Raw genomic sequence first — 12300 nt, forward strand, 5'->3', positions numbered from 1 at the left:
CAAGCATCATGATCGGCAATTAGAACCAGATTGGACAGTTAATATGTTTGAGCAAGACCACTTTAGATCTTGATTAAGGAAATCATTTATAGTTGTTAATGGTTGAAACCCGATTAGAGTTCGGGTATGAAGAGGCATCTTTTCTTGAGACATACCCATAAATGGGCATGGATATCTCTTCTCACATCCTATATAATGCAGATCCGATCCCAAGGAAAGATATCAAAATTAATATATGCTCTGCCCTTTGGAGTTTGGTGACAACAAACATCAGATTCAGAATTACAAATTAATATTCAGTATTTATCAATATTGAATTGTCATTTGTATACACATTTTACAAAGATCGAATTCTGATTACATCCTACAAAATAGAATTCAGAGATTAGTAATAATCATATTCTGAATATTGAAAATACTTTCATAGTTCTAATCTAAGATAAATTTAATCATCATTACAATATATATCAAGCATTGCCAAAGAAGCTTTTCCAAATGAAAAATAACCTTTATTTGTGTTAAGAACCCTGCAATTTTAATACAATTGCAGCATCGGCAAAGATTGAGTACAAGATCAAGCAGTAGAAAAACCAAGAGTTGAAGACACCACAAGCAGTAGTTTTTCCATCTACTACATCAGCACTGCAAACTCAACAAATGAACTAAACCCATGAACCCTGGAAGATTTCTTAACCCCATAAATTAAAATAATTTCAAATATCCCTTTGTAGTACAGCTCTTGTCAAATTTATCCAAATGCTGCATCATCTTATATCAATAATATGTTTCGGAGCATTTTGTCAGGGATTGAAAAGTTTGTCTGCAAGTATAGAAGTGAGAATGTGTGATTTCAAGAATCTAGCAGAAAAAGTATAATTTATTGCGCTATTCTACCTCCTACCACTTATACAACCACCAAAATGGTAAAAGCTAATATCTTACATATTTTACTAAAACTAGATCTCTATTTTAAAACTCCAGGAAGGTTATGTCCATTCATATCAATGGACCAATCTATCATGGATCCGGCGTTGGATTTTGAGATAGCCAAATTTCCCAGCTCCAGGTGAAGAACCCTCAAATATAAAAGGTAAGTGACCTGTCGCAGCTTTGTAACGTTGTTGAATCTGCACATTTGAAAATGCTTATTATAGCATGAATCCATTATACTGCATATAACGTAGTCTTTTGGTTCAGTAAGAATCTTACCTCAATAATTTCTTCACTACTTTGAATGCAATTTCGACCAAGCACACAAACAGTCCCACCAGATCCTCCTCCTGTGATTTTTGCACCAAACAGTGTACCTTTATCTTCAGTTCCATTCTTTTTCTTATGTTGCATTTGTTGAACAAGATTCACAAGCCGGTCTGTGCCATCTGAACCAAGGCCACATTTGGAGTAGCTATAATGTGACTGGAAAATGAAGCAACATCTTTATAGTTAGTCAAGATTAACTTCCAAGAAATAAAGCACACAATCATTTCTTCTATTTATAAGTTAATCATCAAAATTTCAAAAATTGAAGCTAAATTCTGTATAAAGAAACTTGTTAAAGCCAAGAAGACTGGTGTACGAAGTATAAAGAAGCACCTGGTATAAAAGTTCTCCTAATGCAGAAAGTTGCTCATCCGTAGACACTGATGATAACAGTGATCCAAATGCCTGAAACGAAAAATGCACTAATAAAAGAAACAAAAAAGGCTAATAATTTGAATCTTTAATAAATGAGCAAGTAGATCTTTTCTGATAAGTATTTTAAGAATGTACAAATGAAAGAACAAGGATATCTCACTCTAAGAAATCAAGGACTGAAACTTTAAAATTGGGATCTTAGATGAACTCTCATCTATGCATATGATAATCTATTCTGAGATGCATGTCTTCTCATAAAGAGTACACACATATGAGAAAAATACAGAAATATAGTTCCATTCTGTGGACCCAATCTCACACTGCTTTCTATTCATTACTAATCAGCATAAAGGTCCTTTCAAGTACCGAAAGGCTCAAAATATAGATCGCGCCTGGATTCAACCAAAAGTATAAATGAATATTACAATATATTATTATCAACTATTCCAATAGCCTGAAGATGATATGAATACGAGTTTGTTCTTCTATGGATGCTCCAGTTCAGAACATTCTCATGTAAAAATGTAATCATATTATGCTAATTATTCCTGTTCTGGGATTATGCAAAAGTAACTGCTCAGATATTTCAGTTGGGGCCAGACAACAAAAATCTTTGTACCAACCACAACTTTTGATAGGTGTAATGGCAAACAAACTTCCATAGATGTATGACCATCAATTAGTTCTTTGATGGCTAGTATAACAGATAGATTTAATTTAGGGCAAAACCAGTACATTGATTTTGGTTGTCTTCAGATACATTCTGGATCGGCCTCTTTTGGTACAAATAGTAATGTGTATATACACACATCTGAACCCATTCCTTTATCATTAAGCACCAAGTTATATAAAATGTTAAAGAGCATAGGCTCTATCATATGCTTGCATCTCTCTCTTTTTCACGTCATTCTTGTCTTTTCCAAAGGATGCATAACTACTAATGTCTACATGATATCAAGGCAAGCAAAACTTTCATTCACAGCATCTGGATTTCAAAAGCATTTTCCAACACCCTGACTTTCAAGAATTATCATATCTTGCAAACAATTGCAAATATTTTGGAGACTTTCCAGGTAGTTGAGAGTCCACATAAGGAGACTCAAGTTTGAAATTTATTTTATTTTTTGCATTTTTGGAAAGCTCAAGAAATTCATTTCGCATATGCTGTCTAAGTTTTTTTGGATTTGAGGTGGACCATATTTTAGAATTGTCTCATCAAAGTTTGGTGAAATGAAAGTTTCTGGCATACTCATGCTCTTTGCCCAATATTGCAAATAAGATCATCAATATATTATATCCATGGACCAAAGTACCTACAAGAAGAAATACAAACCAACAAGAAAGAAGACTAAGGAACACCGACTAGGTCAAGTTACTTCTCAACAAGGGGAGATACAAAATGCATCTTGTTTTACCAAGAAAAGTATAATTATCACACAAGATTTGGCCATAAGTACATAAATAGATGCATTCCAAATATCAAGGAACGTGCTCAAGAAATGAGGAAGACAAGCTCCTCACTTGCTACTTCTTATAATGGTTATGTTACTTCACATCGTGCTCATTGTGTTGCTTATCCTTAATTCATTGTTTTGGATGGCTAATGCAAGTGGTATCATCACTCTCTAGCATCACGAATTGGATTAAACATGCAAAAGGCTAAAGTCATTTTCAAACTTAAAAAACTCAAAGTACGCATTAAAAATCAATATGACCAATGGATCAAGAGTCTTCATTCAAAGTGTGGAGGAAAGTAATTTAGCAAACTATATCAAAGGTATCTAATAAAATGTGTCAACTTTAGGTGGCCATGCATTAATCCTATGATATGTCAATGGATCTCTTTACCTTCAGTCTTCCACCATTCTCCAAGAGTGGGAAATCCACAATAGGTTTGATGATCTAGCTCCCCAGTCAAGCTTAAGAGGGGATGTTGGAGTTTGTAATCTTGTCTAAGGACCTTCTAATATATTAAAGACCAGATGCCTTATTCCGGCTGGCTTCTTTTGGTATGAAGATGTGTATAAATACATATACACATTCAATCAAGTATAAGTTATATAGTGTTGTAACCTGTTGTGAAGTTTTCACATCATCGCCCCAAAATTTTGGGGGCCACCCTTTTTTTCAGTTGCCTTGGCAAGTTTTTCTTGGAGTTGTCGAAAAGTTTTCAATTTGAAAATTTTACACTTTGGACGCCTTCGAGCTAGAAGGGATGTGGTTAGATTTCTTTTTCACCCGATGCGAAAGTTGATTTTCCGGAAAATGTAATTTTATCCTTAGGCCAAACAAATTTCAAAGACAACATTTTTGATGGTTAGAACAATATTCGGTAGGATAAATTTGCAAAATTTCAGACTCAGACAGATTTTGAAAAAGGGAAATAATTGTATAGACTTGGACATTTTCAAAATGACATTTTTTTTTATAGATTTAACTGTTTTGGAAAATCTTGAATTTTTTGGTGAAAAAGAAATTTTTTGATAATGAAATTAAAAATTGGAAAATCGATTTTGAATGCTGAAAAAATGATTTATTTTGGTTAAAATTAAAATTGCATTGCAAAATTAAAAATAGATTACATTGCAAAATCTCATTAAATCGGTTGAAATATTGCTTAGGAGATTTTTAAATGTTCAAAAGAAATTGGTAAATTAAAATTGAATATCGATTTTGGCTTGTTAGAGTTGATTTTAATGATATTTTAATTTCTAAAATGTTTTTAAATGAAAATTTTGGCATCTCCTAGGCTTTCTTTGTTTTATTTTGCAATTTTTTATCACAAATGGCAATTAAATAGGTTAATTTCACTTTGAGCTAAGTAAATTTAACATGGCATTTAAACATGGGCCATTACTAAGGATGCTAATTTAATTTTGTTCTCCTCCAAGGCAAGTCGGCCAGCTTGGAGAGACAAGAAATTGTGGTATAAGAGGGGCTCCCCCCTCTTATCTCCTCATTCCACCTTCCTCCTCATGTGTTGGGCGATTTTTTCTTGAAGAGGCAATTTCCAGCCTAGGCGATTTTCTTGTTGGAGCAGATTTTTCTTGCTTGGCACCATTCTCCTTCCAATTTGGGCACAAATCTGAATATTTTCTCTTGCTTGAGCGATTTCTCAAAGTTCTAATTTTTGCTAAAGACTGCAAATTTCTGCCCTAGATTTGGGCAATTTTTATGTGGTAAAGGAGATACATGATCCAAGGTCTGATTTTTGGCAAATATATGGGAAATTTCAAAGGGACAAAATTCTGATTTTTGCAAGGGCATCATTATTTGCAAGGAGGATTAAAATTTCAAAAACCTAATGTAAACTTGAAGAGGGCCCAATTATTGATAAAGACAAAATTAAGTTGCAATTCTATTCATCTTAGAGGTGAAGATTGTTAAAGGCAGATTCTATTCCTTGTTCTTGCTTGGTTTTGTTTCCCTTATATTCTTCTTGCATTCATCATTCACCACTTCATCATCCCATTGATAGGTTGAGTTTGGAGAGATAAGTGTAGATTCCATGATAGGACACTTGGCGAGGCAGAAATAAGCTAGACCACCTTAGGTTGAAGTTGGGAGATATAAGTGTAGTCCATCCTAAGGTAACGAAGGGGCAAAAATGAGTGGTATTCCCACCCCTAAGTTAAAGGTTGGAGATTGATAAGTGTAGAGATAGGACATGGCGAGGTAGAAATAAGCTAGATTCCATCAATAGAAAGAAGGTTAGAGATCAATAAGTGTAGTCCATATCATTTAGAACGATGGGGCAGAAATAAGTGTTTAAGATGGTAAGATGTTAGTGCAAGCAAGAACCCAAAGGGAACAAATACTAAAAAGGACAAGGAAGACATGATGCCTAAGACCACCTTCTTCTCAAAAGTGAGGCGAATAAGTGACACCAACATCGGTATAATGAACATGATACAGTTAAAGGATAGATGAAAGGAAAGGCAATCCCCCATGACAAAGAAAATCTACAAAAGCGGAATTCTACATGTGGTGGCCTTCCCTCCTACCTTGCCTTGTTTAGGTTTTGGTAATGGAGTGTGCATCTCGGTTTCATATTGTCAGCAAGTCCATCATTTTTGATGAATGGAAGAGAGTGTTGGCCAACATCGACAGACAAGTGGTCGAAGAAGCATTTAATAGTCCCGGTATAAAAGCATGACAATGGTAATGATGGATCAAGCGGCTAAGTTATTTTAGGATAATCAGGAGGCTTACTTCATTCACCTAAAGAAAAATTGGTTGCACGAAGGCAAGAAGGGAGTTACCAGATCATCAAGGCTCACCGTGTCAGGTTTCAAATCAGAATATCGCGATCTCATTGTGCTTCTCAACCGGATCATGCGCTTAGCCCAAGGTATGCAATTCGAGAACTAGATGTATTATTTTATTGATGGAATTGAAAATGAAAAAAGAAGACTTGATTGGGCTAAGATTATAAGTGAGAATTTAGAATTGCAACTTAGAACCATACAAAATCAAAAGCAATTCTATATGGGGTCCTATCTTTTCTCTCTAATTTCAAGATTATATGAAAATATTGGATTTAAGGCCTTAGGAGTAATTGGCGATGGGCTGGGACAATGTTTGGTGCATGAGTGCTATCCACAACTTCATCTGCACAACACTAAGGATTATAAGATGTTTTGCGACGCCTTTTCCATCAAGACAGTAAGTATATTACAAGGGACACCGACTAAGAGGCTCTCATCGGAAGTAGAAGAAAAAATCAAGAAGTATGGGAGTTGGTTCATCCAATTTCCACAACTCACATATATTAGAGTAGCAGGAAGTACAGTATGTCCCAAGAGACTTCCAAGGTACCCACCTGAAAAGGTAGTTTTGATGGAATTGGTTACGCAACTTGAGCATTATGTGAAAATGATGAAACTTAAAGGTGAGACAGGGATTACCTTCTCATTTGGAATTGGCAATGATAGTTGCCCCAATCCTGTCGCCTTTGCAGCTACGGAGAAAGAATTAGAATGGTATCATCTAGCATGGTATAGAGCAAGGCAAGGATTTGATCCTAATGGTCTTATCAAAGCATCTCACAGAAATACATTTAGACATATTCCTATGATAGAATATTTTTGGGCCAATGCCCAGGACGACTTTCATGTGAGAAAGCTAGCTTTCTCAAGATTGTTAGTGAACATGATGAGGGCAATCAAATGGAGAAGCCTTGATATTCCCGATCAACTGGAAGATGATGAAAATGTGCTGAGAAAAGATTATGATACAGTGGATGGAACAGAGTTGAATCCAATGGATTGGGATGATCATCAGGATCCTTCCTTGGAGGCAGTTACAAGGATAGTGGATCTACACACTGAGTTTTGGTATAATGAGAAGTTAAGGAAATTACAAAGTCAAAGGGTACACCTTACTTATGAGAAGATGAAACCAAAGGAAGGTCCAACAGAATTAGTTAGACAGAAAGGTAAGGGCAGTAGCCAGCAACAAAGAACAATTAAAAACAGGAAGAGAGGTTTGGAGGTCGAGAAAAGTAAAGAACATTAGAAACCTCCAGCAAAGAGACAGAATGCAGCACCATAAAGAGAGAGCATAATTGAGGCCAGATGCCAAGAAGATAATACGAGTGGACAAGGGGCCGCAGTAGAGGTGAGCTCTTATTCAAAATCAAGTGGTTATAGCAACAACACTGAGTACTCTCTTCTCTTGGAGAACCAACATGGAGAGGATGTGACAGTCACTAGTGTAGAAGAGGATCAACCAATTGATATTGAGAAAATGAGCTGGCGCCTGAGGCCGTTGGCGATGCTTTGCTAGTCGAACCAAATCCAAATTTGGGGAGATGCACTTCACCACTATGGTTGAAGCAAATGCTTATGCCAAGAGGCGAGATGGTGACTGTCCGAACAGTTGAAGATATCCAAGGATTAGTAGAAAAGGGTGATAGCGAGAACTGGAAACAAATTGCAAAAATGGTCACAAAGGTAATTAGGAGCGACAATGATGGTCACCAAAAAATTCAAATCACTATACCAATGGTTAACAAGGCATTGGATGAGATTGTAGCTCAAGAATATGAGGTAGTTGAACATAGCTTGGGAAGAATCATGGATGACATGGAATGTGAGGAAATCCAGGAAGGCATGGTTCAATCAGAGAAAGGTTGAGGATTGCAAACAAAAGGATTGTAAAGTTCGAGGCCGAGAACAAGTATTGGAGAGATTGCTAGTCTATCGAACAGTTGCACCAGGAAGCCCTTCCTCAAGACAGCAAAAGCAACATAGAAGAGATATCGGCTCAGCTGTGTGAAGTCAAGGATTGGATCCATGATACAATCCAAGATGGGCGAAATTTCTTGCCTTTGTCTCAACATTCAGGTCATTAGTGGCTATTTGAGATAGGTTCAAAATATTTGAAGGTGAATGGAAGGATTTCCTTCCAGTCAAGGACTTAGCAATTCCCAGGCTACAAGCAGTCATTGAGCTACCAGAGAAATATTTGGAAAGAGCAAAGTTGGTAGATGAAGGAGGATTGAGTACGGCGGAGTCTTGGTTTGTTGCCTTGACTACCAGATTGAGAATACTTGAAGAGGTACAGAACGAGATTGCACAACATAGCTTAAGCGTTGACACTTCCATTTCAACCACGATGAGCAATGTTGGGGCTGTGCTTGATTTTGAAGATATCAAAGAGAAGAACGTCAATGAGACAGAGTTCGGATCAAGATTGGATGAGTTGGGGAAGGTTGCCATCAAGAAGAAACACTTGGGCACCCTTGCCTCCCTTAATGCCTTTATTGGATATGTGAAAGAATATGAGAAGGATCATGAGAAAACACTACAAGCAGCAAACAACATGATGAATTCAATTGAGCTCAAGATGAAACATACACTTTGCCCTCCCATGAAAGAAGTCAACGACAAGCTAGCCAAGTTCATTACTTTGGCTAAAAAGATGAATGAAAGGGGTAGAACTATATTAGAAGATCATTTGATGTAAGCCCAAGTGGAAAATTCTCCTTCTTGGGTAGGATAGGTGTCTGATTCTGATTGGCTACCATTTTGGTGCCTTCTCATTGGTTGCCACTTTTCCTTTTTTCATTGGTCCATTGATGAGGTGGTATCTTCTCATTGGTCAATGAGGTGGCAACCCTAATTAGGGTTTCTAGGGTCCAATTTGGATCATTGGTTTTGCCTCTTAATCTCTACCGTTGGTTGTAATTTTGGCCTCTATATAAGGCCATTTGCTCTCATTTGTAAAGGGTCGAAGAAAATTGTTGCTAAGATAATACCGAAATTGCCTCTCTTTATCATTGTTGTGACTTGCATGGTGATTAGAACATTTGGTGTTAATGCATGGTTTCTACTTCCAATAGTTAAAATTAGATTTCTTTTGAAGCTGTTAAAGTAGATTTCATTTCAAAAGTTGTTAAGTAAGAGTAAGAGTAGATGGATAATTGCATGGTAATATTAGTGGATGTTTGATAGGGATCTACAACTAGGCCACTAGCATCCGAGTGACTTGTTAGGAAGCCTTGCGTGGTAAACTAGTCTTTTCCCTTGAATCATTGCATCTATGGAGGTAAAGCCATTGGTTAACTTTCATCAGATTCAATCCCCATCTATTTGTTAATCTTTCCATTCATAGGAGTAGGAGTAGAGCAGTGAGTAGTTTAGTGTTTGGAGCTTTGAGAAAGGCAGTAAGGAGAAGCATCATTGGTAGAAACCACCCCCATCACCACCATCAACATTATCTAGTACTCATATATTTTACAAACCCATCATCATCGCCATCATCCCAAAATCCAAGTCATCCTTGAATGAACAACGTAAGGCCGCCTACATGATTACCAGCAAATTACATCGATAATTGAGTTAGTATCCACAGGTGTAAGGAACATTGGAGTTTTTCTCATGTCTTCATGAGTATTAACTTTTCAAGAGAGGAATTGAGTGTTTGATATCCCATATCAAGTGTTCAATTGCTATATGTTATGTAGTGGTACAAAACAAATCTCAACATAACCTACCTATGGGCACCATCGTATCTTTTCCTCTACTTTTTCTTATTAAAGCTTAGTTTCTTCAATCCTAAGGATATATACCTGCTAGTTTCTACAAACAATATAATAAAATGGGCCACCTACTTATGCTGAAACTAAATATATTTATATTGAAAAACTATCCAATGTACAAGATATTTAATAATTTTCCCAATATTTATAAAATAGACAAAATTTGTTGAAGCAGCTAAAATTGAGCATAACAACTATAAACCCAGTGTCCCCAATATTTTTCTAAGAAATAAAAGGCAGCAAATTCCATTGGTTTTTGTAGGTTGTTATTTGTCAGACATAGCAATAGATCCTGCACCTCCAAATATATACTACAAAAAATGTATTATACAACAGAATTGCATATAAAAAAACATAATTTCTCCCAGCAAGAGATATAATTTCAGACACAAGTAACAGCACCAAACTTTTTCAAACTAGTTTCGCGTCTCTCTAAGTTGAATTTGATATTCAATTGCTCAATGTTGATCGATCAATCAACTTCAATTCATATATCAAGTTGTTTTACTGAAGGCTTTTGTCGAGCCTTTGTTTGATTTTTGAGGCCTTCATCATTCTTTTCTTTGCTTTTGAGTTTGCATTTATTGGTTTTTAGTCATTTGGTTTTGCTCATGTCATGCCTTTCGCTTCTCCCTTCGATTCGATCTAACCTAGAGCGTAATCGGAGTTGTTAGTCACGAGTTAAGGTTGTTTTAGTGCCTCAAAAGTGGACCTTTTTGATGCAACAACACGAATTAAAAATATGATGTTATATTATTAATTTGACTTTCACTTTGTGATAAATATAACTTAAATTCACTTTTTTTTAATGTTTTCATGTTACTTTAACTTTAAATTTTTTACTCAAAATGACTATAGTGCACTTTATGTTATAATTTTAAGTTGAGTTACTTTTTGATTTTCACTTAAAGTGACTATATAACTATATAGTTCCTGTTTAATTTTTTATTTTTAAATCGAATGCTCATTTAAATGTTACTTTTTAAATGATGTTGTATTTTTAAATATGATATATAAGTATTGTTTATGACTCATTTAGTAACATTTTTATAAAATTAAGTGGATTAAATGACTTTAAGTTATAAAAAGTGGACATTTTATATGCAATTACATGTAAAATCTATCCAAAGTGGACATTTTACATGTCACTGCATATAATGTTCAACTTGGTGGACCTTTTTGATGTCATTACATCAAAAGGTTATCAAAACTGGACATTTTACATGTCACTGCATATAAAATTCAACTTGACGGACCTTTTTTATGTCCTTACATAAAAAAGTTAACAAAAGTGGAATTTTTTGATGTCATTGCATCAAAAGGTAAGTTTTTATGTCTTCGCATCCAAAATGTGAGATGTAACTTAAAATGTGCATTCCCCTCCAAAAGGTGCGATTTTGATTGCTTGCAAATTTTAAAACATGTCATTGACCCGAAAAGGTCTGACCTTGTTGAAAGATTTTAAAACATGCTATGCACTCAAAAAGGTCCGATTTTAACGAAAGGCATGTTTTAAAATGTGTATTGCCCTCCAAAAAGTCCGATTTTGCAAGAACACATGCATTTGCTCTCCAAGAACCCGATTTTGAAGATTGTGAGAGATTTACTTGATGGTTTTGCATGACATCTTCTCCAATAGGGTCGTTTTTGTAGGGCAATAGATTTTCTAACATCAAAAATGGATTTATCTTCCTAAAAAAATATTTTTTCAAACTCCTTCTAAGGGCACATTTTTGGAAAAATCTTCAAATAAATCCATGTAGAGTGATTTAAATCACGTTTTTGCAAGGAAAAGAGGCGTTTTGGCATCTTCAATTATTTGCAATACATCTTGGCTCACATTTTCACACTTGGAAGCCAAAAACGAATTCATTTCATGCCTTTTATGAATCACGTTTTTGCTAAAAACGCCCAAAATATTGGGATTTTTTATCCACTTTTTTGCATTTTGGAGTCATGTTTTTTCATTTTGATCCATGCATATTCATTTGAGGAAGTTGATTTTGCATTCACTAGTCAAAAATGACTCGAAAACATGCATTTTTTGGCCACGTTTTTGCAAAACTGGCCCAGACTTTTGCATTAAAAAGTCACATTTTTGTTCAAAAAACTTGAAAAACGACTTTTCAGCTCATATATTTGGATCAAGAGGGGTCGTTTTGAGTTTTAATGCATGCTATTGTCTTTGGAGACCATGTATTTGGCATTTTCATGTCAAATTCGACCCTTCATTGCTCATTAATATTTGTTGAATGCAAGTACAAAAAAAGTCAAATTATTGTTTGAGAATCCGGATTTTGAGGAGAATTAGTCTTCAAACTCTATGATTCTTGCTATTTTGGCTCTTTGATCTCCAAGTAAGTGGATTTTTTCAAACTTGTTCATTAATTCATGCTTATCTTTCTATTTCCATACATATTATGGCTTGTTATTGCACACTTGTCCATATATATGCCATGAAAAGTGCATTTTGCCTTTTGAAAATGAAGAAATTGTTCATTTTCATATTTTTGGTTTCTCCCCGAACTCCAAATTCGAATTTACATGTTGAAGTGTTTTGCATCTTGACATGATTGAGTCATTTGCCAAAGGTGCATTTTTCTTTTGAAGTTTTTATGTCT

General features: G+C 35.3%; 1 protein-coding gene across 2 annotated transcripts in view; it reads right to left on the reverse strand.

Moving 5' to 3' along the window:
• Positions 1–487: 487 nt before the first annotated feature.
• Positions 488–12300, reverse strand: part of LOC149572182 (L-arabinokinase-like) — a 307470-nt gene continuing 295657 nt past the window's right edge. For both annotated transcript variants that reach the window (XM_089813447.1, XM_089813448.1), the window contains exons 27-29: positions 1594–1665; positions 1210–1416; positions 488–1127 (exon numbers count right to left, since the gene is read on the reverse strand). In XM_089813447.1, coding sequence (XP_089669573.1) covers positions 1002–1127; positions 1210–1416; positions 1594–1665 — 405 coding nt within the window. In that variant the 3' untranslated portion in view covers positions 488–1001. The remainder of the gene's footprint in view (positions 1128–1209; positions 1417–1593; positions 1666–12300) is intronic.

This window comes from Cupressus sempervirens, chromosome 2 (assembly GCF_028749045.1).
Source record: "Cupressus sempervirens isolate cs-2001-9-10 chromosome 2, ASM2874904v1, whole genome shotgun sequence".
Classification (NCBI taxonomy): domain Eukaryota; kingdom Viridiplantae; phylum Streptophyta; class Pinopsida; order Cupressales; family Cupressaceae; genus Cupressus; species Cupressus sempervirens.